Source organism: Emiliania huxleyi (assembly GCF_000372725.1).
Source record: "Emiliania huxleyi CCMP1516 unplaced genomic scaffold EMIHUscaffold_1, whole genome shotgun sequence".
Lineage (NCBI taxonomy): Eukaryota > Haptophyta > Isochrysidales > Noelaerhabdaceae > Emiliania > Emiliania huxleyi.
In genome coordinates, this window is record NW_005202428.1 from 491,648 (window position 1) to 517,537 (window position 25,890).

At 65.7% G+C, this 25,890-nt stretch overlaps 8 protein-coding genes across 8 annotated transcripts; 5 read left to right on the forward strand and 3 right to left on the reverse strand.

The window, feature by feature from the left end:
- Positions 1 to 1,829: 1,829 nt before the first annotated feature.
- Positions 1,830 to 4,101, forward strand: EMIHUDRAFT_193885 (hypothetical protein; the record flags this gene model as incomplete). The annotated part of the gene is made up of 3 exons (XM_005793911.1): positions 1,830 to 1,865; positions 3,129 to 3,416; positions 4,075 to 4,101. The coding sequence occupies 3 exons, from the start codon at positions 1,830 to 1,832 to the stop codon at positions 4,099 to 4,101; spliced, it is 351 nt and encodes a 116-aa protein (XP_005793968.1).
- A 2,847-nt stretch (positions 4,102 to 6,948) lies between these two features.
- EMIHUDRAFT_431695 (hypothetical protein) lies at positions 6,949 to 8,395 on the forward strand (the record flags this gene model as incomplete). The annotated part of the gene is made up of 2 exons (XM_005793912.1): positions 6,949 to 7,173; positions 7,194 to 8,395. Coding segments are annotated over 2 exons (980 nt in total), but the record flags the coding sequence as incomplete, so codon positions are not given.
- Positions 8,396 to 13,232: 4,837 nt separating this feature from the next.
- Positions 13,233 to 14,064, reverse strand: EMIHUDRAFT_193890 (hypothetical protein; the record flags this gene model as incomplete). The annotated part of the gene is made up of 4 exons (XM_005793913.1): positions 13,233 to 13,396; positions 13,483 to 13,522; positions 13,777 to 13,821; positions 13,930 to 14,064. 4 exons carry the CDS (start codon positions 14,062 to 14,064, stop codon positions 13,233 to 13,235), a joined length of 384 nt encoding a protein of 127 aa, XP_005793970.1.
- Positions 14,065 to 14,359: 295 nt separating this feature from the next.
- EMIHUDRAFT_308169 (hypothetical protein) lies at positions 14,360 to 15,256 on the forward strand (the record flags this gene model as incomplete). Its single annotated transcript, XM_005793914.1, has 3 exons — positions 14,360 to 14,705; positions 14,853 to 14,917; positions 15,086 to 15,256. The coding sequence occupies 3 exons, from the start codon at positions 14,360 to 14,362 to the stop codon at positions 15,254 to 15,256; spliced, it is 582 nt and encodes a 193-aa protein (XP_005793971.1).
- A 701-nt stretch (positions 15,257 to 15,957) lies between these two features.
- On the forward strand, positions 15,958 to 16,945 carry EMIHUDRAFT_447388 (hypothetical protein; the record flags this gene model as incomplete). Its single annotated transcript, XM_005793915.1, has 3 exons — positions 15,958 to 16,410; positions 16,488 to 16,854; positions 16,932 to 16,945. The coding sequence occupies 3 exons, from the start codon at positions 15,958 to 15,960 to the stop codon at positions 16,943 to 16,945; spliced, it is 834 nt and encodes a 277-aa protein (XP_005793972.1).
- A 1,512-nt stretch (positions 16,946 to 18,457) lies between these two features.
- On the forward strand, positions 18,458 to 19,244 carry EMIHUDRAFT_193893 (hypothetical protein; the record flags this gene model as incomplete). The annotated part of the gene is made up of 2 exons (XM_005793916.1): positions 18,458 to 19,078; positions 19,152 to 19,244. 2 exons carry the CDS (start codon positions 18,458 to 18,460, stop codon positions 19,242 to 19,244), a joined length of 714 nt encoding a protein of 237 aa, XP_005793973.1.
- Positions 19,245 to 19,414: 170 nt separating this feature from the next.
- Positions 19,415 to 20,120, reverse strand: AMT12 (putative ammonium transporter; the record flags this gene model as incomplete). Its single annotated transcript, XM_005793917.1, has 3 exons — positions 19,415 to 19,563; positions 19,708 to 19,750; positions 19,896 to 20,120. 3 exons carry the CDS (start codon positions 20,118 to 20,120, stop codon positions 19,415 to 19,417), a joined length of 417 nt encoding a protein of 138 aa, XP_005793974.1.
- Positions 20,121 to 21,075: 955 nt separating this feature from the next.
- On the reverse strand, positions 21,076 to 23,027 carry EMIHUDRAFT_193896 (hypothetical protein; the record flags this gene model as incomplete). The annotated part of the gene is made up of 4 exons (XM_005793918.1): positions 21,076 to 21,670; positions 21,923 to 22,305; positions 22,377 to 22,554; positions 22,630 to 23,027. The coding sequence occupies 4 exons, from the start codon at positions 23,025 to 23,027 to the stop codon at positions 21,076 to 21,078; spliced, it is 1,554 nt and encodes a 517-aa protein (XP_005793975.1).
- Between the last annotated feature and the right edge of the window lie 2,863 nt (positions 23,028 to 25,890).

Sequence of the window (25,890 nt, forward strand, 5' to 3'; positions counted from 1 at the left end):
CGTACTTTCACGCGGGGCGCTGGCCACAGCGTTGCGGCCGGCGGCAGGTGCGTGCACACGCCCGCATGCTCTGCGGTCGCTCCTCGTAGGTGCGGCCTCAACGTGCACCCACCTTCGGTCCATGGCACGCGCATTCCCCTCAACGTCTGTGTGTGGTGGACGGGCAAACCCCTTGAGAGCTGCCGTCCGCCCGTAGGCACGCCTACCGTTCGCTCGTGGTTGTGGCTGCCGACGGTCTCCCCCGGCGAGGCGCGCACTGCTCGCTCGCTCCTCTGCCCCGACCATAGTGCCGTGCCGTGACCAGGCGTGGAGACCGCGGGGCCGCCTCCCAATCCGAGCAGCAGCGAGGCGGTCGCAGCAGCTGAGGCGGCTCTCCCTTGCCGCGACGATCGACCCCACGGCGACCAACACACGCGAGGAGCTCGTTGGCCGGCGCCGAGAGAAGCGGCGGAAGGCGAATTGGTGGTTGCGACGAAGAGAGGGTTCCCTCTCAATGTAGGTACGGGAGGCGTGGCGGCTGTGGCAGCGCGTGAGACAGTGTGTGAGCACGCCCGAGTACGACGCGTGGAAGTACCCCGATGCGTTCGACGAGTACCACTTCAGCCACAGCCCGGCGCTGCTGAAGGGCTGGTTGGGTAGCGGACGCGCCGCCGCGGGCGACGGTGTGTGTAGGAATCCTGTACTGACTTGTGACTATTGTGTCTGTCAGTGAAGTCAGTACTCTGTGTGTCTGTGTGCACGCGCAATGTCGAGTTGGGGGGCCCACACCAGGGCATGTGTGTGTGCGGGCCGGCTTATCCTATACCGGCTCCGGTGCCCGCCCCCGCCTTCGGAAATGCAATTTCCGGGACTTGGAAGTTGAAGTCCCACACGCTTTTCTTTACCTCCCGGCGCGGAGCGGACTTACGGGGGGTGGACCCTGAGTTGACCAGCGGTTGTGCGCTGGGCCCTCCTGCTCGGCTCCAGCCAGTAGACAAGTCTTGTCATCAACAGAGTGGAAGGATCTGACCTCGGGGCCGATGTGACCAAGCGCTGGTAGCGTGGTTTAACCTCACACCCATGGTCTCACAGTGTGCCGGCAGTCGCCGAGCAGTGTCGCTCACACAAGCCGCAGCACAAGTGACTGAGGGCCAGTGAGGGCGAGCCCATCGCTGTCACAGCTGTGGCAGCCGCACAGTGGGCTGTGCTATCTGTGCAGAGCGTGTGAGCAGCAGTGGAGCTGCTCTCCAGGCTTCAGGCGCAAAGAGCTGCATGCCACCGAAGGCGCTGTCGAGGTTCGCCGAGCGCGGCGCAGGTTGGGGGACACCGTCACCGACGAGTGCGTTGGACTTTTCACTCCGGACAAAGACAGTGGCACGCGCCGCTGCGCGGTGCGTGTCCCCGTCATAGCGGCGAGGCGCGGGACCGTCTGTGGCGAAGTAGATCGCGTCCCCCGATTTCCTCAACTCACGGTCCACACCCTCTAGCGGCCAGGCGTTGGAGGCCGAGGAGATGCGGTTGATGTGGCTGAGGGAGGGGGCGAGCCTGCTCCGCAGGACGCCACGCCCCTCGGGGCGAAGAAGGCGGGCAAGCGTGCAGCGGAGGCGGCGCGCAGGGCCCGGGGTGGGCGTCGTAAGGGTGAGTGAGGGCGATCGATTGCCGCCTCCCCCCTTCGTTCGCCCACCTCGACGCCTTCGTGTAGGCGCCCCCGCGACTGTGCCTCTTTTGGTACTGTGGCGTACCTGTGTCGAACCTGTGTGCGAGAGAGAAGGGATTCTATTTGAATTCTTTACCTCCCTACCGGGTACCCCGTGCGGGGGTGGCCTCCTCCGCTCCTCCAGCACGCCCTCATGCCCGGCCGAACCGGCACTGGCAAAGGGCGCGCAGTTGCTTCAACGGCGTCACAGGCTGCGTCGCTCGCGATCCCGAAAAAGATCGAGACAGCGGCGGCGAACGGCAAGGCGGGCGTGGTGCAGACGTGGCTCGCCGGGGACGGGCAGGTTGACGCGACGTGCGTGCATCGCGGCGTGAGTGGCTGTACGCTCCTGCTGATCGCCGCCGGACACGATCACAAGCAGCTGGTCGAGGTTCTGCTGAAGCGGGGCGCGAAGGTGAACGCGAGAGACAGCAACGGAGTCACGGCGCTGATGGCCGCGGCCATCAACCACCACGTGCAGGTGGTCGAGACGCTGCTGCAGCACGGCGCGGAGATCAACCTTCAGGACAGCGTCGGCTGCACCACGCTGATGCTGGCCGCCGACCAAGGCTGCGAGCGCGTGGTCGACTTGCTTCTGCGGCACGGGGCAGAGGTCGACCTGCAGGACGTTAGCGGCTGCACTGCGCTCACGGGCGCCGCCGACTACGGCCACCCTGCCGTCGTGCTCCAGTTGCTGCGGGCGGGCGCAGACATGGCGCTGCGCACTGCGGGGGGCAAGACGGCGCTGCAGATCGCCAAAGAGAAGGGTCACACCGAGTGCGTCGCCGCCGTCAAGACGTTTCTTGGCGAGGTGGCGGCTAAGAGGCGCGACGCGGCGGCGGTCGAGGCGGGCGGCGCGGGGGCGGACGGCGATGCCGCCTCGGGCAAGGGGGCGGCGGCGGCACCAACTGCCGCGCCCGTTTCTGGCCGCGTGGAGAGCGGAACGGGCGAGGACGCCGTCCCCGAGGAGGTCGTGGAGGCGGCTGAGCAAGGCGAGGAGGCGGCGGTGCTGACGTGGCTCGACGGCGGCGGGCGGGTGGATGCGACTTTCACTGTTGCGGGTGTGAGCGGCTTTACGCTGCTGGTGTACGCCGCCCTCTACGGCCACGAGCGGCTGGCCACGACGTTGCTGCAGCGTGGCGCCTCGATCGACCTGCAGAGCAGCGACGGCATCACCGCACTGATGGGCGCCGCCTACACAAACCACCCCGCGGCCGTACTCTGCCTGCTGCGGGCGGGCGCCGACATGGAACTGCGCACGGCGAGTGGACGCACAGCGCTGCAGCTTGCCAAGAAGGAGGGCAGCACCGAGTGCGTGCGCGCCCTTGAGGAGCATGCGGCGGCCGAGGCGGCGGCCGAGGCGGTGGCGAAGGAGGCGGCGTGGGCTGCGGAGGCGGCGGAGAGGGCGGCGGAGCGGGCGGCGGCGGAGGCGGAGGCGGCGCGGCACGCCGAGGAGCTGCTGGCGGAGGTCGAGGCGGAGAAGCGCGGCAAGGGCAAGGGCAAGAAGAAGAAGAAGGGCGGTGGGAGCGGCGCCGTTGGGCCGTCGCAGGAGCCCGAGGCGGCGGTGGAGGGTGCAGAGGCGCCATCAGAGGGTGCCGAGGTGCTGTCGGAGGCAGCCACAGCCGAGGCCGCAAAGAAGGCCGAGGAGGCGAGATTGATCAGGCTTCTCGAAAGTTGTCACGAGGAGAGGATCCGGCTCGGCATCACGGCGGAGAGCCAGGCAGCGGCTTTAGCTGAGATGGTCGAGGCGGAGCGCTTGGCCGAGGAGGCGGAGGAAGAGGAGGAGGAGGCAGAGGCGGAGGAGGAGGAAGCCGCGGCCGAGGAGGAAGCCGCGGCCGCGGCACTTGCGGCAGCTGAGGCGGCGATGGCCGCCGCAAAGGCGAGGCGCGCGGCCGCTGCGAAGGCCAAGGCAGCCGCTGCAAGGAAGGCGGCGGACCCTGCTTGCCCGGCAGGATCATAGGGATAGCATCCCGAAGGGATCCCATCGACGCACGCGAAACACATGCATGCGGCGCAAGCGCCGCATGCATTCTGCGACGGCTCTGGCGACGGCTCTGGCGACGGCTCGGGCGACGGCTCGGGCGACGGCTCGGGCGACGGCGGCGCAAACGGCACCACACCCCCTCTGGTGCGAGCTGTGGCCCGCGATGCCAGCGGCCGGCACGTCGGATTATCCGGACAAACGGCAAGCCTCACCCGCACCGCCGCAGAGAACACGCCCACACACGCGCGCCTCCACGCATGGTGCCTGCGCGTGCGTCGCCGGTTCTCATATGACCCGCTGTGAGTGTTACGAAAGTCGCGAAATTGCTGTTCGTCGGACGAATTTCTTCATCATTTTTCACGAAACGTAACGAGTCGCCTTGCGCGTTTCCTGCATCCTCGCGGGAGTCGCTTAGGCGGCTCCCGTGGTGTACCTGTGTTAGTGCCAGTGCGCGCCGGCCCCGTGCCCAGTGAGCAGTGTTGTGCGAGGGCGGGTTGTTAAGTTCTTTTTCCGTGTTAGTGCCAGTGCGCGCCAGCCCCGTGCCCAAAAAGAAAGAAAACAGACAACCCAAGGGAGGGATGGGAGAACGGCACGCCGCCACCAGAAAGAAAGAAAGAAAACAGACAACCCAAGGGAGGGATGGGAGGACGGCACGCCGCCACCACACAGGGATTTTAAGGAGAGGAGTGTGATGCGCTAGCCGTCGCCCACCCTAGGGAGTCTGCCTCTTCCTATCTCTTTTCGCAGTCTCTCGCCGATTCTCGCTGCAACCTTCATGCCACCTCGCGGCCGTCCCACTCTCGTCGTTCTCTCCCTTGTCATTTCCTCCTCTGTCGCGTCATTCTCTTCTGCCTCGTCCTGCGCCGCCGCCGCCTGCCGGTCCCTTGTTCTCTCGGCTTCTTTCGCCTTTCGGCGCAGCTCCGCCCTCCTTGCTCGTTGTGCGAGGGCGGGTCGTTAAATTCTTTTTCCGCGCTGTCCCCCAGGCCCACACCCCCGGCCATCGTGGCCTCCAGGACACTCTCCAGGACACTACCGTCGCGACGGTATCTGCATATGCAGCAGGGCCTCCCAGAGAGCCTCGCCGCCAGCCTCGTCAGGCTCCGAGCCGTGCGGCAGCATCGTGCCGTCCGGCCAGGCCCCGAGTTCAACTCGTGCGTGGATGCGGTTGAGAGCGAAGTCACGCAGGAGGTGACCCGTTTGCAAGACGAGCTGCAAGAGCAAGGCCGAACGCTGGCACAGCTCAGCTTCAGGCCCGACGTCAAGCTGCTCTCTCTCGACGAGCAAGCCGTCCCTGCGCTGCGGCACGTGCTCACAAGCAACTCGCGCGTCCTGGAGCGCATGTTCGCCGCGCACACTGCCGAGGCTCAGAGTGGCACCATCAAGACGGAGGCGACGCTCTCTGTCCTCGAGCACGTCATGAAGTCGCTGCACTGCGCGGCCTGCGCAAACGACGAGGCGGATGCGGTCGTCCTGCTCGGCGCCTGCGAGCTCGCGGCTCGGTGGGAGCTCGGCGCAGTGTTTCGCTCCACAGCGTCTGCCCTGCGAAACAACTTGGACGCACGCTCGGCGGCGCTGGTCCTCGCCGCCGCCGACAAGCACGTTGAGGCTGACGCCACGAGCGCAGGCTGGCAGAAGCTGCGCGAGGATGCCGCGGCGGCGCTTGCACGCCTCATGCCGATGGGCGCGCTGCAGCCCGCCTTCAAGACGCTGGGCCTCAGCTCCATCCTCGAGGTTGTCAGCCACGTCAAGGAGGACACGGTGACCGTGCCGAACCTCGACATTGACATCACGTCGCCCGGCTACACCGGCAGCCAAACCGCTTTCGACGGCCCGCTGAGCAAAGACCTCTTCTGGCGGCCTCGCGACCGAGATGGAGTCAAGTTTGACGAGCACAGGCTCTATGCCGAGAAGCGCGACGATGGCTCTCTCGGCCTCTACATGAAGAACGTGGGGCACGTCACGGGCAAGCAGGTGGAGTTCACCATCAAAGCCAACAACAAGGAGTGGAGGGGCGACAACGATGCTGCGATGTCTACGTTGCCGGCGGGGCAGGGCTTGGGCTGGCATGAGTTCCTCCCCCCCCAGCAGATCCCGACCGCCGCCGTAGAGGGCAAGATCACCGTTCGCGGCACGGTGACCGTCCCCGCACGGCAGCGCAAGGCCGACGTCCTCAACATGTGGCTCCTCGCCACCGAGAGCGTCAACGAGCCCCTCGGCCCCGCCGAGCTGCTCCTCTGCTTGCGCGCGCACGCGTGCGACTTTAACGCCGCGGCCTTGAGCGGGTTCGTGTCACAGCCATCGCTGGATTCGGCTATATCGCCCACTATGGTGTATAGGCCGCCGACACGAACGCGCTCAAGGAGCAGCTCAGCGAGCGGGGGCTGGACACGTCGGGCGGCGTCAACACTCTGCGGACGCGGCTTCGGGACGCGATGCACGCGGCGCTGCCCGTGGCATCCCCGCCATCGCGGCTCCGCCATCTCGGCTCCGCGTGCCACGCGCTCGCCGAGCTGACGGCAGTGTTCCTCCCTAAGGCCGTCGCGGACGGCAGCCTGTTTGAGCTCGACGCAGCGTCCTTCTCGATGGTGCTCGCGCAGGACAAGCTCGTCGTGGCCAGTGAGAGCGCCGTCCTCGAGCACGCCCTGCGCTGGGCGTCGCGTGCGGGCCGCACGGAGGAGGTAGTGAGCCGCGTGATGCCGCTCGTGCGTTTCCCGCTCGTCTCACTGCTTCGCCCCTCCGCCGCGCTCAAGAGGCTGCAGCAGGCCAACGCGGTGGTGGCCCAGCTGATCAAGGAGGCGCTCGCGCTGCAGGTCAAGCCTGCGTCGGCGGTGGCGACTTTCGTGCCCACCAGGCACCGCCTGATCGAGGGCGTGCTGCCCGACGACACCGACGACGTGCCGCGCGCCAAGCGCCGCAAGTACTGCAAGGACGACAAGGTGGCGGCGGTGGACCCCGCCGAGGCGATCTTCGCCACTGCCTTTTGAGAGATGCAAGGTGGCGGCGGTATTGTACCATCATGTACCACAGATATAGACGGAGGTACGGTCGGAGATCCTTCTACTCTATCTACTGTCTTGTACGTAGCGTTTGGGGCAACTCTGTCTAGGACTAGGTGGTTTGTGGCATGTGGGCGAGATCGACAGATGCGTACACCGGGATCCAGCGTGCTCAAGAGCGGGAGAGGGGGGCGGGTGGGAGGGCTCTCGTAATGTTCGCCCGCCTCTTTTCATTTCTTCGCTGCAGCGTTTCTTTTTCTGGCAGATAATGAGCGGCCCAGCCGTCAGCCCCGCCGAGCTGGCGGTGGGCGACCTGGGCTCGCTGCGCGCCCTCCTCTCCGGGCGGCGGACGCGCGGCACGTCGCTCGCGGCCCAGCTCGACGCGCGGCTCGACACCGAGAAGCAAGACACGCTGCTCACCTGGGCCGCTCGCCACGGGCAAGCCGAGGCGGTGCGGCTGCTGCTCGAAGCTGGCGCGAGCGTCGGGGCGACGACGGGCGGCGGCCGCGGCGGCTCCGCGCTGTACATCGCGTGCCAGGAGGGCCACCTCGAGTGCGCCGCGCTGCTTCTCGAGGCTGGCGCGGCGGTCAACCAAGCCAACGCCAGAGGCGCCACGCCGCTCTTCATCGCGTGCCAGAACGGCCACGTCGAGTGCGCCCGGCTGCTCCAGCAGGCTGGCGCAGCGGTCAACCAAGCGATGGACGGCGGCGTCACGGCGATGCTCATGGCGTGTCAGAACGGCCACCCCCCGTGCGTCCGGCTGCTTCTCGAGGCCAGTGCGGCGGTCGGCCAAGCCATGAACAACGGCGTCACGCCGCTGTACATCGCGTGCCAGGAGGGCCACCTCGAGTGCGCCGCGCTGCTTCTCGAGGCTGGCGCGGCGGTCAACCAAGCCAACGCCAGAGGCGCCACGCCGCTCTTCATCGCGTGCCAGAACGGCCACGTCGAGTGCGCCCGGCTGCTCCTCGAGGCCAGCGCGGCGGTCAACCAAGCCAACACCAGAGGCGCCACGCCGCTGTACGTCGCGTGCAAGCGCGGCCACGTCGACATCGCCCGGCTGCTTCTCGAGGCCAGCGCATCGGTCAACCAGGCCTCGAACCAAGGCGCCGCCCCGCTGCTCATCGCGTGCCGCAACGGCCACCTCGAGGTCGCCAAGCTCCTCTCCTCCTACGGCGCCTCCCGCGCCGCTACGCTCTTCGGCACGCCCGAGGAGATTGCAAACAGCCGCGGCCACGCCGACCTCGCCGCCTGGCTGGTCGCCAGCCGCGGCTGGACGCCGCTCGCGCACCTTGAGAGCCTCACCACCGCCCGCGCTCTCTCCCTGCTGCGCAGCAGCGCAAGCCTGCACGAGGGCGAGCCGACGCCGCTGCAGCGCGCCGCGGGCGGCGAGGGCGAGGCGGCGGCGCTGATCCGGCGGGCGGCGGCGCCGTGGTCGTCGGCAAGCCACTCGCTCTTCCCCGCGGCGGCCCGCGCGCGGGCGGCGCTCCTCGTCCTCTCGCTCTACGAGATCCACGAGCGGCACCATCTCGACTCGGCAGGAAACACGAACGGCATCGCGGCGCGCGACTTTGTCGCGTGCGTGCTGCGCTTCGCGATCACGCGCGAGACGGAGTAGCGGAGCACTGCAGTGGCCCTGCTCTCCCCTTGGAACCGCCGCGACGGTCCCTCCTCTGTTGTTTAGTGCTCAACTGGATCGGACTGTGTGCCGTCCGTTTTATCTCGCGCAGCGTACGTACATTCTGTCGAGATGGATTTTTGTGGCAACTAAGTCTCTGCACGCCAAAAAATAAGCAAAACGGACATCCCAAGCTAGGCAAGCCGCGGCGGCCGCGCTCTACAGACTACACGACCGTGCGCGCCGCGGGGTTGTTGCACGAGTATATGGGACAAAAGCGTCGAAAATGTCCCAAAAAAGCGTGTCTCGAGTTTGTTGCAGCCCCACAGCCGGCGCGCGCTGCCAGGAAGCACCGCTCGCGTGTCGGCCGCACTCCCTGGCACCCGGTGAGTGCGGCCGACCGACCAGACCGATTAGGCTCGACGCCGCGCTCGCTGTGGGGCTGCAACAAACTCGCCGCCGAGCGTGCCACCGAAAGCGTCCCGGCGGAGGTGATGGAGTGTGAGACCTGAGGCTGCGGAAGTGACGCCTGAGGTACCGGTCCGTGCACAGCGACTCAGCCGGCGACCGCCACGGGCTCAGACGAGACTTGTCGACTCGTTCCAGCTCAGCTTCACCGTGGTCCTCGGGCGTCTGTCGACGTCAGGACCACCCATACAGCTCGCGGGTTTGAGGTCGCAAGAGCCAAGATGGTGGCGTTTGGACATCCCAACCATCACACAAGACAGCCTGTAGGTGATGGCGGGACGGCGCAGTGTTTGTGGCACTCGGCAGTAGGCACCCGCGGCACGGCCCCGCTGTCGGCTCTCGCGGGCTGCGGAACCGGACCCAGAAAGGGACGGTCCGGGCGAGTGTGGCAGCTCCTGCGCTAGTATGGGCACCCTCTATTGTAGCACTACTGATCCTGGTCATTAGAGCTGCCAGGGATAGCGTCAGGAGCTGGTAGGAGTCAAAACCCCTCATATTTGAGACATCGTGTCCCATATACTCGTGCAACAACCCCGCGGTGCTCGGTGCTCCGCGCACCCAACTCGTTCGAACGCAAATGACCAAAATCAAGATTGTGTAACGCGAGTTGCCACTGTGAGATGGAACTAGCCCTTGAGTCTCGGCATGAACCTCAGACCCTTCTGAGAGGCAAAAAGAAAGAAAGAAAGAAAACAGACAACCCAAGGGAGGGATGGGAGGACGGCACGCCGCCACCACACAGGGATTTTGAGAGGCACGAGGCCGCCCGTAAATAGGGATATTTTCTTTTTTCCCGTTGTAAATCCTTCCTGCCGGAAATCCTTCATTCGAGTTTCGACGGATGCCAGCCCTCTCCTCCGTTACGCCGGCTGCCGCCTCGCGTCTCGTCGTGCTCGTTGTCGTGCTCTTTGGCTTTGTGCCCAGTAAGCCAGCTCAACGCCGAGAGGCGGCTAAGTAGCGGGAGTGTTGACTCGCGCTCTCCCTCGCCGCCGCAGGCCTGATCCTCCAATCGCCGGCCATCCCTCACAATCAGAAGTGGTTCGGAAACCACAGCAACTGGGGGTACCACCACGACGCCTCTGGCATGCCCGACGCTGGCTGGCAGAACGAGATCGCCATCTGGAACCTGTCGGTGGGTCTGATGCTCACCGGCACGCTCTTCTCGGTCAAGGTGCATGAAGCCGACTCACGCGTCGAACCCGGTTCTCGCACCACGGCTCCTGTGAGATGGCTCCTGTGCCCCGCCCACTCACAGGACGTCTCCTTCCTGCTCCCCGGTCTTACTGTCATGTGCACCCTCTTCTTCTTCAACCACCTCAACGGCTTCTCTCGCGCACGCCGGTACGAGAACCGGACCGCGTGGTCTCACGTCGCCGGTGTGCGGGCCCCCCAACACGCAGCACGCCCGCCAACGCCGTTTTCCTGAGCCCCTCAACCGGTCACAGTTGGGGCCATGACATCGCAGGCGCCGTTGGCAACGGGGTTGGCATCGCTCTCTTTCTGTGCTGGTGGATCCTGAGCTTCCGCGCCGGCTTCGTCTGCCTGTGGCGGCGGCGGTCCGCCGAAGCAGAGGAGGGCAAGGGCGACTGCAGCGCGGCGGCATGAGTACGCAGGTGGGGAGGCCGGGTGGTATGTCGGTCGGTCGCCACGCAGCTGGCCAGGCAGAGGGGCGGAGGGGAGAAGAAGTGAATGAAAGGTGTGGGTGTGGCGTGTCTGGCGCGTGGCGGCGCGAACCCTGCCCGCTCGCTGTTCGTGCCGGGGGAGGCGCGACCCTGTGTCACCCGGGTGGTCACTCACTCACGCACCGAGCCACCGACTCAGGGATGTATGTTTGTATGTATCGAAGGCGAAAACAGGGTGTGCTGAGTGTGTTGAGTGCTGTGGATGGATTGGAGGAGGATGTCGCTCGAGGGATGTTGAGAGACTGACTCGAGGACGTGTCTGATTTCTTTTGGGACGGACCGCTCGACCACTCGACTGGAAAGGGATGGGTCAAAGACCACGCGTATGGAAAGGGGTGGGTCAAGACGGATACGGGCTGGAAGTGGATGGGGGCGCAGTACTACGACGCGAAGTGGGTCAAGAAAGCCATAACGCGGCTGGTGCTCGTGGAAACTTTGGGAGGCATTGCGCCGCCCACCAAGCAGTGCCTCCACGTGTTCGCCAAGGAGGCGGCGGGCACCAACACGGACCGGACGGTGTATGGGGCGGCGTCGGCGAGCGCCTCCTCCTTCGTCGTCCACCACACGCAGCAGATCTCCAAGGCGGCGGTGGCGGGCGACGCCGAAAACATCAACAAGCAGGCGCGCAAGGAGCGTACCGACTGGATCAACAAGCAAAAGAACAAGCAAGCGACAAGCGGCTTCTTGTCCTCGGCCCCAGTGGGGGGTGCCCGCGCCGCCTAGCTCTGCAGACGGGCCCCTCCACCCTTCGTGTAATCATGTAGTCCCCACATCCGCAATCGTGGGATCGCTTGTCATGTGAGAGAGTGCGTTGTGTTCTTGTTTTGTACCCGCTTTCTCTTTTGAGCATCGCATACGCCAGGGAGGACAAGGACGTCGACGTGCAGCAGCTGTTGTTCGAGTCGTTCGGTGGGTTCGGGAAGGAAGGGGGTCGGCGCGATCTTCTGTGGAAGGCGGCGAACGCGCTGCAACAAGCTGACGCGGGCCCAGTACCTCGATGAGGTGACTTGGACCACCAAGAGCTGGCTGGGGCTGCAGACAAGCAGCGCATCTCAGTCGTTCTTCACACGGCCATCGCAGAGCAGATTGTGAATGAGCTTGCCTGCGGCGAGGGCGGTCGGTCGAGTGCACGGAGCTAAGTGCCTCGCCGTCCTCGCGGGAGTCGCTTAGGTGGCTCCCGTGGTGTACCTGTGTTAGTGCCAGTGCGCGCCAGTCCCGTGCCTAGTGTGGTGTCAGAGTGTAAAATACTGTCCCGTTTTGCTGTTCACAGCTAGGGACGGCCTCTGCGGCAAAGTCAACTCACCCCCACCACCCTACCACCTCCCACCACGGCAAACCTTCGGCTCCCGCTCAGAGGCGCCCCGCGCCCGTGCGGCGCGCCGAGGCGGCGCCGAGGCCGGCGCCTTGCACCCGGCCCGCGGCCGGCACCGCCTCGCCCCACAACTGACCGCCCTGCGGCCCCTGCGCAGGCGTACCACAGGCGTCGCTCAAAAAGCGACGCCGGGTGTGGGCTGCTCCCTTGACCCGTCACGGGTGCGGCGCGCCGAGGCGGCGCCGAGGCCGGCGCCTTGCACCCGGCCCGCGGCCGGCACCGCCTCGCCCCACAACTGACCGCCCTGCGGCCCCTGCGCAGGCGTACCACAGGCGTCGCTCAAAAAGCGACGCCGGGTGTGGGCTGCTCCCTTGACCCGTCACCCGCCGCGCCCTCGCCCGGCCGCCTCACCGCTCACGGAGCGTGCTCGCCGCCGCCGCCGCGCGTCCCGCGCCGCCACGCATGCCCCTTGCCCTGACGCGCGCGCTCTGCAGCGGCAGAGCGCGCGTCTGTCACAGACGGAGCAGCGACCGCGCCAGCGGTCGCTGCTCCGCCCCTCCGTCGCGCGCGCCTGGAATGCAACCTTCCGCTAGCAGAGCGAGCCTCTCGACGCGCGTCGACGAGGATGGTAGCCATTCGAACCTGCCACTCTCCGTTCTGAAAAAGCAGTACGAGCGTCCGCACGCAATTTCAAGGTGGGCGCCAAAGCCCCGCCGGTACAATCGCAGCTCCTTCCTCCGCAGCGCCTTAAACCGCCTTCGGCGCTTTTTTGCCAATTCGCGCTTCGCTTGAACTGAATTGCGGTGTCGCACGAAGTCCAGGCAGTGGTCGAGGAGCAAGTTTGTAGCAAGCGGGGTCGCAACCACGAGCACGGAACCGTCTGTTGCAATCAGAGAAGCGACCTTGACACCTGAGTGGAATGCCGCGATGCCGTGCGTAACCAACAGCGGGTCGTTGTTGACGAGTGGCGTGAGTACCATCAATGTTGGCACCATGGCAAAGGCGCAACTCTGAGGTGATTTCACGAGCATGCGCACCCATTTGACGCAGAGGTATCCGACAGCCGAGCCGGCTTCGTAGCCGCTGAGAAATGCAGAGTTGCCGCCGAGGGAGACCAAGCCCGGTGGCAATCCGAAGCATCGTGATCGAACGGTGCAGAGCCACTCAAAGTACTCTGTGCGCTCATCAAGAAGCAGGTATCTATGGCTAGCCCAAGACGAAGCTGAGTAGTAGTATCGGGTAGCGTTTGAAATCAGCTGAACTTGATTTCCTTCCAGCGCCCAATGCCGCACCGAAAGGTGTGTTCCGACAAGCCGCAATGGGGCAACATGACCTGGTTTGAGCTCCCAATTTCGCAGCGAAAGGTGTGCATCGAGATTCAGCAACGGGGCAAGTCCTTCAGGCCAACGCCAATCGCAATCGTTTCGCAGTTGGGGCGAAGTTCGGTCTTCCTCTTCGTCATCGATCGGCGGCGAGAGGCGGCGAGTGGTGACGCGAATTTCAACCGAAATCGCGCCACCCTTTGTGCACTTTGAACGCAATGATGTTGTTGTGACGGTTGAATTTTTGCCGATTTCTGTAAGCGTCCATTTTTGAATAGGTTTGGAAACCACCGAGGGGTACAATTCCACATAATTCATCCGACGGAAACGTGGCGATGGCACCTGATTCGGGGCGCAGTGGGGGGGGGGGGTGAGGATTTGGTTCTGAAGAAGGTGGGGCAGTACCGAGGGGGATGGGGGAGGGTCACCGTTTGGGCGAGCGAAGGCTGTGGCGCCGACGGCGGCACCCTTGTACGAGGCTGTGAGGGGAGCGGCGGCGAGAGGGGGGGCGACGGCGACGCAGGCGAGCCGCGCGCGCGCGCGACTGACGGAAGCGCGGGCGGCGGGAAAAAGGAGAACGGCGGCGGCGGCGAGGCGCAAAACGGGGGCGGCGGAAGTGGGGGCGACGGCGGCGGCAGAGTGAACGGCGGCGCGCGCACGGACGGCGACGAAATCGACGGCGGGGAGGGCCGGGGCTGCATGGCGGCGGCGGACGCGCGCACATTTGTCGTGCTTGCGCATTGGCACTCGACGTCCTCCTCGGCGACCTGCGTGCGCGCGGGAACGGCAGGGGTCATTTCGCGCGCACCGGGCGGCGCCGTGCTCGCAGCAGCCGGGATCGCGGCAGAGTATGGTGGAGAGCTCTACCCGCGCACCTGCCCAGCGATGAGGTCGACGCCGCTCCTGGCAGGCGAGGCAGGGATCTCGGCGACGTTGGAGAGCGGGCGCACGATGTCGTGGGCGACGCCCGTCCGCAGCCACGTCGTGGTGACGACGATGGCGAGGAGCATCACGGTGGAGAGGAGCGTCCCGGCGCTGCTTGGGCTCGCTCGAGTTTCCGGTCTAGGCGCGGCACGGGGTTTTTCATTTATCAGGGCTTGGACGTGGACCTCCAAGAATTCTTTTGACCTCGTGAGCTCCACGACTGCTGGCTCGCCGCTCGTGTCGTGGCTCGCTCTCCTCTCCTCCACCTGCCGCACTATTCCTATGGCTCCCGTCATCGCCGCGCTGTGCCTTTCCTTCGTGCTGCCGCTGCCGCTGGATACCGCCCGGCATGCCCGTGGCGCCACGCCCGCGCCCGCGTTGATGGAGGCGGCAGCCACTACCTATCGGCTGAACAACTACCTGCTGCCGGCGCCGCTGACGCCGCGCAACAACATGGTACTGGTGAAGCTGCGCAAGAGCGAGGAGGGCGAAACCTCGCGCGGGCTCGTGCTCGCCGCCTCGCAGCGCAAGATCCGCGACGGCGAGGTGGCGGCTGCAGGCCCAGGGCTGACGCACCCAGAGTCGGGGCAGTTGCTGCCGACGGGGGTGGGGGCGGGTGACCACGTGCTGTGCGAGGAGATTGTGATGGAGGGCGAGGCTATCGACTACCTCGGCGAGAAGCACCGCATGCTGCCTGACTCACGTGTGGTGGCCACGCTGGAGGGCGGTGAGGCGCCTCCCTCTCCATGGAGAATCTCACTCGCCCAGTCTAGAGACGGTGCCCACACTCCGCCAGTCATCGGCTGCTTGCACCGCCGCGCCCCTTGGACCCGCGCGCGCCCCCCGAGGTTGCGACGCGTGCGTGACGGCGCAGGCGTCATGTCGGCCGCGACCTTCAAGCCGTCGGGCGAGCGGCTGCTGGTGCGACTGCCGAAGGCGGTGGAGGAGACAGCGTCGGGAATCGCGCTCGCCGGGCTCGGCGACTCGGGCGAGCTCCCGTCGCAGGGCGAGGCGCGCACTGCAGAGCAGAGCCTTCCCCCTGCCCCTCCCCCTAGCCGGCGTACGTGACGCCCGTGCCGACTTGTCGTGCGCGCGTCCCCCTGGCAGGTGGTGGCTGTGGGGCCGGGCCAGCTCAACGCGCGCGGGGAGCACAACCCGATGCCCGTGGCGCCGGGGGAGTTCGTCGTCTTTGGACGCTACGCCGGCTCAGAGCTCGACTTTGAGGATGGCTTCAAGTACAAGGTGGTGTTTGCCCGCGAGTGCCTCGCGAAATGGTGAGGGCCGGCCAGTGAGGCGCTTGCGCAACGGCAGGCCGGGGGGGCGGTCGCGCATCGCATGATGCGTCGCGCTTCTTTCTCTCCCCCCGCGCAACGCCGCAGCGGGGTGCGACGGCGAGGGACGGAAAGGGAGGGGAGGGGAGGCGCGTTCGATAGCGGTAGTTTTCAAACTTAGCTCGCACCACGCCGAGGAAAGAATGTGTGCAGCTGCAAACCCCCGGCTGTCCTTGAGCCAGGCGCGCCGAAAACAGGTAAGCAGCCATTCGTCGCAGCCCGCGGCAAGAAGTCCCCGAGGTTTCGTGTGCGAGCCGTGGAGCGACTCTGCGGTAATTCGAGTGGCCAGCTTCCGCAGGCAGGCGTCCTGTGGGGCAGCCAGGATCTCCTTGTAAGTACTCGCTGCACCGATGCCGATGGCCGAGAGACGATGCGAGGCCGGCGAAGCGTCGAAGCCGCTTCCACCCTGTGGGTTGCCGTGGCGTCACAGGGCGAGCCAAAGTTGCCGCGTGCGCTGCCGTTGCGCCCAACCAGGTGCTGTGACAACAATGGGGGAACCCAGTGGTCAGCGAGGCTGGAAGTGCGGTGAAAGAGCAATCGCTGCAGCGGCGCAACCTAACACCCGCACGTGTTTTGCAAGCCCGGAAATGCGGAAAACTTAGTCTGGTCACTCATTCCGTCAACATAAAACAAAATCCATAGCACTCCATGAAACGGCACCGAACACCGCCACCGGACGTAACCACCGAGGAGCACGTCAGCCTCCATGACCTGACAGCCGAGCATGGCCATGAGGCAGGCTCCATCTGTATCATCTGCAAGCGGCCTACCCCTAACGCCAAGACTGGTATCGACTTCCTCGTGCGGTTGCTGACGCTCGAGCAAACGGGCTGGGTGCGTGACGAGGATGTGGGCACATACATCGACAAGGTGAAGGGAGGAGAGAAGAGGATGGATGCTGCCCCTTTCATGGACGAGCTGCAGAAGAAGGGCAAGAAGAAGAAGCCATTCGCAGAGGAGTCAGCCCTGCTGCTCAAGCAAGTTGCCAAGCTGAAGATGGCGCAGGCGAAGGAGGGAGCCCCTGTGACCGTGTACTTCTCGGACAAAGAAAGCTGGTACAATGGCACGATCACGGCCGTGAACAGGGACCGGACATTCACGGTGCACATTGATCTCTCTCTCCGTCACGCACACGCCCCGCCCCCCCCAGACACACTAACCCAACACATTCCTTTCAGGTTCTCTTCGAGGATGGTGACGAGGATGACTCGGTGCCTCTGACAGACCTATACCAGAAGGTTGCGGTGCCGGCGGTCTCCAAGGCGTGCTCGGCTCCGGCGCTCCTTTATGGGCTGCCAAGTGTGTCTACAGAGTCGCTGGAGATCGAATGCGACCAGGCCAGTGACTCGGAGGACTCCGACAGCGATCCGACCTCGGAGGAGCCCGCGGCCGTGACTAACGCGGACGACGCGCCACCGCTTCTTGCCCAGGCGCCAGCGTTAACGCCAGTGGCTACAATCGTCGCAGCTGCTCTGCTCGCTCTGGCAGCAGGGGTGACAGCTGCTCCAACCGTGTTCCAGCCAGATGGCGGCGGTGCTGGCGCTGGTGCTGGTGCTGACGTGGCTTCTGAGACGGAGCCTGTGGCTGCTGAGCCTGAGTCTGTTGTGCCAGGTGGGCCGGAGGGGGGCGAGGATAGCGAGGCAGAGTCTTGCGAGGCAGAGTCGCCAGAGGTGGAGGAGGAGGAGGAGGAGGAGGAGGAGGAGGAGGAGGAGGAGGAGGAGGAGGAGGAGGAGGAGGAGCCGTCGCTGGCAGAGGGACTGCGCTCGGCATTGAGGGCTGAGGAGCAGCTTGACGTGGTGGACATTGTGGAGACCCTCCAATGCTGCTACTTCCCCAACCTTGCCTCAGTCGTGGGGATCCTTCCTTGCCTCGAGATGATGGAGCACCTGACATTCAACGAGGTGCAGACCGGTGACATTCCCTCGCGAGTGCGGGCGCTGGTGCAGCTCTTTGGAATGCACTGACTGCCACTGAGCGCCCTCGCCTGCCCCTCGGGATACTGGGGCCTGTGGTGGGGGAGGGCGGAGGAAGTGGACCCTCGGGAAAACTGGGGCGGGGGAGTGAGCAAGTGAGTGGACCTTTCAGAAGGCATCCTTGGGCCGGCTCGGACCTCTGCGACTCTCTGGTGCTGGTGCTGGTTGGTTGGTTGGGTCAGCTAGGGGGCCTTGTGGTGTATCGCCTCACCTCGAGTCTCTTGTGGCTCTTGTCAGTTGTCTCAGTCGAAACGGTCGCGCCTGCCGCAGCTGGTAGATGCAGAGTACCGCGTGAGCCCAGCAGTGTTAGGCGGAGAGCGGAGGGAGATGTTGTTAGCGCGCGCCCGGGTGTCTCGTGTCTGAGCGATTTTCCCTTTTCTAAATTTTAAAAATCCGTCTTGTCCTTTCGCCTGCGGAAACGACCAGGGGGCTCCCTAGAGCCTAGTCCCTAGATGGATTCCTAGATGTCCCCAGCCGGAAGCTCCGACGAGTTGCGCCCCGGGCACTGCTGCGCATCTTCGCTATGCCAGAGACCCCTAAGCTACGGCGTCGGACTGGGTGAGCTCGCTCCCCCCCCCCCCCCTCCCCCGCCCCCCGACGCGCGCCCCCTCCGTCCCGGCCTGTACGCGTGCACGTTCCAGTGTAGCGACCGAAAGAAGGCGCTCGGGTGCAGGCCCGAGCAGTCCACCATCCCGTATCTCACCACAAAGGTGGCGCCGAGGGAGAGAGTACCCTCCAGCGCCCTGCCGCACGCCTCGACGACCGGGTAGCGCGGCTCCAGCTCGACATTCCATCTGTTCCACCGACGTGAGGCTGTACCCTCCGTCGCGTCGCGGCTGGTCTCCTCCACAAATTCGCGGACGATGCACGCGACGGCGTGCTCGCGCCCCGTCAGCTCCCCTGTGATCCCCTGTCGAGCCAGGTACCCCGCCAGCCCAGGCGCTGCCTCGTCGAGGACGGCTGCCGCCCTCGCTGTCACAGGGGCGTTGGAGAGGATGACTGGATGAGAGCCGGTCTGTGTTCCCCACAAGACGCGACGGGTATGCGGAAGGCGCTCGTGGTTGGCATCAACGAGCAGATACAACGCCTCCAACTGGCTCATCGCGCTCGAAATGCCGAAGCACCGAGATGACCTGCCGAGATTCGCGGTCGATGCACACAATCTACTTGCAGAGATGGAGGCTCGGAGGACGCGGTTCAACGCGCTCGTGCTCGACTGCTGCCGTAACGACAGGCTCCCCACGGGAGATCGCTCGCTGGGCCGCGGCCTCACCTCGATGGACCCAAAGGGCTCGCTCGTAGCATTTGGCTGTGCGCAGGGGCAAACTACAGCCGAGCGGCGAACTGGGCGGAACGGCATCTTTACTGAGCACCTGCTGAAGCATATCGAGACGCCCGGGCTGGAAATCAACGCCCTGTTCATTCGCGTCGGCAATGCGGTCGAGAGGGCGACACGGGGCTTGCCGCAACCGATGGTGCCTTATGTCCACCACAGCCTCCGTTGCGAGGGTGCCACGCTATTCCCGGCACTCCCAACTGGAGTGGCGTCGCTCAGCGCGGCGGCGACAGTAGAGCAGCAAATGGCGCAGGCGCAGGCGCAGGCGCAGCTAGCTCTCGAGAGCAGGCTCCATGAGCTGGAGGCCTCACGGTTAATGGTCAAAGCAAAGGAGTCGGAGGCTCTGGCCGCTGCTGTCAAGGCCGGCCACGTGCGGCTCGAGGATCTCTGCACCGCCAGCCCTACAGCACGGCGAGTGAGCATGCAGCCGATCCTTGCGACTTTGCTCAGCATCTCAGCGGTGCGACGCCGCCCGCACGCCGCAGCGAGCTTGTCCTCCGTCTCGAGCCTTCCTCCTCCTCGTCGTCCCAAAGCGGCGGCAGTGCGGCGGCATGCCTCATGACCAAATTACTATGGAGACGATAACTGCGTCGTGCGTGATTGGTAAACTCTGTAACTCTAACTGAAAGCCCACTACTCGACAGGGCACAAGGGTTCTCCTTCAGTCAACTAAAGCGTAGCTCGATCACATCTGCGTCGTATATAACGCTGCCAGTCGCCATCGCAGAAGAACCGTGTGGCAGTCACCACGCAGTCTTTGCCACAGCCACCGTGCACCGAGAGTCGCATGCCCTCATCAGGCGTAAGTTGCGGTAGTCTCGCTCGCGCCGCAAGCTCGCGACGAGGCTCCGCTGCCGCTGCCGCGGTGCCTCATCACGGCGCCCATCATCTTGGACTTGAGAGGCGTGACGCCGTCTCGAGGCAGGTGCTCGGCGAGGTCGACGCCTGCGCGATGCGCGCAGGGCGGCACGGGCGGGCGGCATGGGCGGGCGGGGTGCGTGGAGTCGGGGGGTGGAGTGGGCGGGTGTTGGGTGTGGGTGTGGGGTGTAGGTGGGGGTGTGGCGGGGGTGCCGTCGGGGCGTTGCGCACCCATCTCCTCCTCCTCCGCAGTCACGCGCAGGAGCTTGGCGGCCTGGAGCGACCCGAAGACGATGGACGAGGTGGCCACCGTCCAAGCAAGCACGCGACGAGCGTGCCGAGCACGTTGGTCCCGAACTGGCCCCCGTGGCCCGTGTAGAAGAGGCCGCCGCCGCCCACGTATAGCCCAGCGTGGCCACCTGCTCGGGCCACGCAAAGAGGCCCGACGCGATGCAGCCCCAGAAGCCGGGCCACGCGTGCACCGCGCCGGCGTGCACGGGGTCGTCGATCCGAAGCCGCTCGTGCAGCCGCCACGAGCCGCAGTAGACGGCCCCGGAGACGATGCCGATGATGGCCGCCGCGTAGGGCTCTACCACGCCGCAGGGGCCAGTGATGCCTACGAGCCCCGCCACGATGCCGTTCATGCACCTGGGGAGTGGGGTGGGTTTTTTTGGGGGGGGGGGGGGGGAGGAAAAACGGGCGAGCGGGTGGGGATGGTAGGGGGTAGACAGCGCCCCAAAATCCACCACTGTGGGATTTCGCGCAATCGCTTGACTCTGAAAAGCTCGCCTATCCCTGCGGTGAGCGCTGTGGTCGCCGCAGACTGGCTCCGACTTGATGGGCGCATGGAGACGTGATGCCTCCATGCGCCCGTCGAGTCAAAATCGACATGCGAGGCGATCTTTGGCCCGCCAGAGGGATAGGCGGCGTTTTGGGCGACAACAGCGCTGCGACCGCGAAGTGGCGGTGGACATGCTCCCATGTTGCCGACGCGGCGCCGGAGTGGCCGACGCTGCTCGCCGCGACCACGACGGCTACTCCGATGCTCCGGGCCGACCCGTCCCACCCGACGGTGGCACTCTTCCACGTCTCGCTCACGCTGGGAAAAATTCTGAAACGGCGTGCAGCAGAGTCACCGACGAGTCGGTCCGCGTGCCTCCTCGTGTCCCGTACCGTTCTCACACATCCATAAACTCACTTTGGCCCCACTGAAGCAAGCCCTCAATCCTGAATCCTCAGATTTTAGATTAGGACGCTGTCCACCCCCTAGGGATGGGCGATGGAGGACCCGACGGGCGCGTCAAACTGTCAGCTGTCGTACTAGCTAGTACGACTGGCTACTAGCAGCTAGGTGGAGCAGCTAGGTGGAGCAGCTAGCACGTCCACACTCCCGCCCTCCCGACCCCTCGACACCCCTACAGCGGCACGCTCTACCCCTCCCGCCGTTTTAGGGCCTCCCCACCCGCACTCCCTGTACGCAATCAACAGTACAGGCCCGGTCTCGCGCCATCTTGTCCCATTTGCGCCGAAACGCCGAAGCGCGCCCTTCCACACGTCCTCTCCCTCCCGCCTCAGGCCCTCCGTCGACTCCCCCATCCATCACGAGGACGGGTGGGCAAAGAGCAGCTCCGACGACCCGTCGCGCCTCGGCGGCTTCTTGAAGGCGGTCGTGTCGGAGCGGGAGCGCCTGTGCATCGCCACCGGCGACGAGGCGCGCGCAGGGCTCTGCGTCGCCGCGGCGGCACCGGCGGCCGGTGGTTCGGGTCCTGCGGCCCGCCGCGTCGAGAGGGGTGTCGGCGGCTGGTCCCGGGCCACGGCCACCATAGCAGAGGCGGCGCACCAGGCCGACCGCCGGCGCTGCTGCTCGCGGAGCGCGGCCACGAGGCGGAGCAGGATGGCGGCGGCGGCGGCGGTGGCAACAAAGGAAAGGAGGGCCCACGCGAGGAGCCACCGGTCAGACGGCAGCTCGAGGGAGCTCATCAGCGCAAAGACGAGTGCGAGCGCGAGGTTGAGGGCGGTGAGACTCCACTCCTCGCGGAGGGGCGGCGGCGACGCCCTCCCCGAGAGGCCCTCGAGGGCGGTGAGCACCATCATGCTGCAACCGACCGCCGTCAGGTAGTGCCACGTGCCGTGCTCTAGGTCGTAGAGCTTGCGTAGCTCCACGCGGCGGGCCCGGCTGCGCGACCAGGCCTCCCTCTCGCTGGCCTCCTCAAAGGAGGGAAGCAGAGGCGGCGATGGAGGCGGCGATGGAGGCGCAGGAGGCGAAGGAGGCGGCGACGGAGGTGCAAGCGGCGGCAGAGGAGGCTCGGGGAAGGTGTGATGGGGGGAGGGCGCGGACGGCGGCGGGGCCGCGGGTTGCTCTGGCTTTGGGAGGTGGCAATCGAGCCGCCGCTTGGGACCGTGCCCCGTCATAAGAAGGAGTCTGCTCTCGTCCCGAGTGGCGCACCGGCCCGAGCCACCGAGCGCGTCCTGGTCCGGAGCCAGGCAGAGCCAGACCCAGTCCGGCCGCGTGTCGTTGACCCAATAGTGCCCCTCGCAGCTGAACGCCGGCTGGGCAAGCTGCTCGCACGGCACGCCGTGCGGGGTCGCCTCGCGCGAGAGGACGCTGCTGCAGTCGGCGACCCAGACATATCGGGAAGTTGCGAGACCCTTGTTGTCCGCCGCACGCTGGTTGAGCGCGTAGGCCACCCCGATCACAACCAGCGGCCAACCCACCGCCCACAGAGCGCGCACGGCCGCCTTGACGCGCCGTCGCTCGTACCGCTGGGCCAGCAGAAACTGGGTGCCGACGTTTAACGTGCAGACCACCGCACCGGCGGCCAGGAGCACCTACACACAGGAAACGGCAGTCAGAGCAACGCCAGTCCCTAGAAGGAGGGGGGCCAGCAGCGCGGTAGCACGTCGTACGAGAGGAGGTGGCCTTGGTGCGTGAGCATGATAGCTGCACCAAAGAGGCCAAGGGCTGTCGTCAGCATGGTGGCCCAGTCTCGCGGCCGGTCGGGCCGTCCGAGCGCAGCGTGGATGGTGCCGTTCAGGGCCATGCAGCTCATATAGGTGAAGGTGCAGAACATCGCGAACCTGGCCAGGGAGATTGGGAGCGGAGAGTAGGAGAGAAAGGGAGCAAGAAGCAGCAAGAGCGAAGCAGGAGGGGACCGGTCTGTGTTGTGTTGCCAAGTTTTGCCTTCTGAGGCGTCGGCGTGGAACGCCCAGGACGCGGCGCCGAGGAAGACGAAGAAGATGGCCATCCCAAAGAGCTGTGGGCTCAAGTACCGCTCGGAGAGGGCCTGCATGAAGAAGAACCCGATCCCCGAAGTGATCATGCACAGGTTGGTCACGGTCGCAAAGGGCTCTGCTATGCTGAAGGGCCTGTCGCCGACATCCCGCTCCGGCGTGAACTTGCGTTCAGTGCCATCAGCGCCGTAGCGCACGGTTGAGTCGAGGTACACAGAGCTCGCGTAAACCACGGCGGGGATGGTGCCAATCAGAGAGGCAAACGTAACGAGGGCGAGCGACACTGCGCGCTGAAGCTGGCCGTGGTCCTCAAGCGACATCGCAGCGGTAGCGGATGTCGTGGTGCTCGTTCGCGCTCGCGCGCAAAGGCAGCGTGCGGCGGAAGCCGCCATGTGTCCGCCGAGCGAGCCGCTTGGCTGATAGCGCCGGCTTTGACCGAATAGGTCCGGCGGTCTCTCGGCCCAAGTGTGAATAGGTCCGGCGGTCTCTCGTTCGCTACGTGTTCGACGTCGTCGAACAACGTTCGACCATGGCACTGTTCACAGCGCGCGCGGACGGCGGTTCTGCGACTCCCGCTCCGCAGGACTTTTGTAAAGCATGCTTGTGGCAAGTTACAGATTTTGAAGAAAAGTCCTCCTTATCAGCTGGTCGCTTCGCTCTCGCTCGCCTTGTCCGGCGCCGCCGCGCGGCCGGCCACGGCTGCGCCCGGCCTCGTCTCCACGGTCTCAGACGGCCTCATGGCGCCTACTGACGCCGACGAGACGGAGCGCGTCGGATTCGTGCTGCAAAAACTTTCAATCTCGCCGACGCTTTATGAGGCACCGAATCGACCAGAGCCACAACACTCCTCGCCTGGCTCGGTCGGGTCAGCGCCCGGCTGCGATCGACTGGCCTCCAGTTCGAACCCAGGTGGGCCTGCTGCCGGCCACGTTGGCTCGCCAGAGCTGCCGGGCTTGCCCAGCCTCGCTGGCGCGTTTGGCGAGGCTGGGGTGGCTGCTGGGCATGACGACATCGCAGCAATGACCTCCACGCTGCGGAACATCCGACTGGGGTTCGCACAGGAAGCCGCAGCGACGCCGCGTTCAGCGGGCGATGCGCGCGTTCCTGCTGCGCAAGGGCACCATCATCATCACGATCCTCATCACCAAGATACAGGCCGCTGCGCGCGGCCTCAACACTCGAACTTCACTGACCAATTTCTTCAAGGCCTGCCCGCCTAGCGGGCGCACCGCCGACCTCTTCCTCAGCCGCGTCTATGGCGGCCACGAGGGCGGGCGGCGGCGCGGCGGCGGCTACGTCGTCGATTTCATCTACTGTTTACGCTCCACAAGTCTTCCTCTCCCCTTCTCGGAAGCGTTGGCCCGTTTCCCTCTCGAAATCTACAACCCTTACGGCACAGTGCGCGGCTGCGACGGAACCATCGGGTTCCGCCACCAACGCGAGGCCACCGGAGAGCAGCTGTGCCTGCCTCCGCCCTCGTCCCCCTCCTCCCCCCGTGAGTCGCCCTGCCCCAGCCGTCCAGAGCACGACCTCTGGCGGGCCAGCCAGCCCCACTCTGCGGGCGCCAAGAAGAAGAAGAAGAAGCAGACGTCGCGCACGCGGCAAGAGAAGAAACACGGCAAGCGCGAGGCGGCGGCTCGAGAGGCTGCCGCTGCCGCGGCTGCCCGCGCGGCTGCTCAGGCGGCTGCTCAGGCCGCTCAGGCGGCCGCTCTCGGACGGTACAGATTGGTCAACGCTTGGTTCTACCCCCGCGGCGACTGGTATACCTTCTACTGGGATGGCAGCTCGGCCGACAAGACCGCTCCTCCGACGACTCCTCCTCCGACCGCGACTCATGCGGCACCGGCTCCACTAGCGAGGCGAATGACATATTCGACACCCTCGAAGCCCATCTCGGCTACGGTTCCGACTCCGGCTCCGGCTGGTAGTCGACAAGCTGCCGAGCGCAAATCACTCTGTGTGACACATTTCTTGTTGGCTTCTAAAAATCTCTCTCTCAGATTTTGTTGTTGTTACAGACGCTAGTAGAGAGAGAGAGACTTCAGAGAGAGAGATTTTTAGCAATACCAAACAACTCTAACACTCACACGTCACTTGGGGCCTGGAGCCCTGTTCACGCGCGCGCGCGAGACGTGTGTGACCACCCTCTCCCCAACAAAGAACAGGAAATAAGCTCGAGAGAGAGTAGTGCCGAAGGCGCCCTTTTTGATTGAGCGCTTGCTTTTCTGGGATTAGTCGGACCGGTACAGTCATCATTTTGGCCCCGATATTCCCCCGTCCACGAGCACATCGGTCGTGTTGGCACCGATACAGCGCCACCGCCCGGCATCCTCTACAGCACGATTCCGTCGCCGACGCCGCCTCCCTCCGCCTCGCCGCTGTCGCCGCCGCCTCCCTCCACCTCGCCGTCGCCGCCGCCTCCTTCCGCGTCGCCCTCGCCGCCGCCTCCCTCGACCTCACCGTCACCGCCGCCGCCGTCCGCCTCGCCCTCACCGCCACCGCCCTCGGCATCGCCCTCGCCGGTTGAGCGGCAGCAGGCCATCGTTGAGCGGCAGATTGAGCGGCAGCTGGCCTTCGTTGAGCGGCAGTTTGAGCGGCAGCTGGCCATCGTTGAGCGGCAGCTTGAGCGGCAGCTGGCCATCGTTGAGCGGCAGCTTGAGCGGCAGCTGGCCATCGTTGAGCGGCTCGCTGCTGCTGCCGCGGCCAACGGGTCGCTGATGCATATCATTCAGCGCTATGCGCTCCTCGAGCAGCGAGTCGACCCCGCGCCGCTCATTGCGGGTTGGAACCGCGCCGTGGTGGCGCTCGGCCTCCAAGGGCGCAGGTTCGGATCGGCCTTTGCGCTACATACCTGCTCCGGTGTGCGGCTCATCACCAGCCACCACGTCCTCCTCGACTGCGGCTGGGATGCGGACTCTCGGCCGCTGATCGACGTCGGCGTTGGCGCCTCGATTACGTACGACAGCTGGCCCCACCGTGCGGAGGTACTCGCCCACTCGCCCTCGCCGGCCGGCCGCCGCGACGCCGCCGACCACCGCGCCGGCTATCCCAAGCCGTTTCTCGATCTCGCGATGCTCGAGCTGGTGGACGGGTCTTTGCCCAACGCCTTGGAGGCTGGCAACGACGTGCAGGTGGGCGACCAGGTGGTGATCCTCGGCTACGGGACGCAGAACTACAAGCATG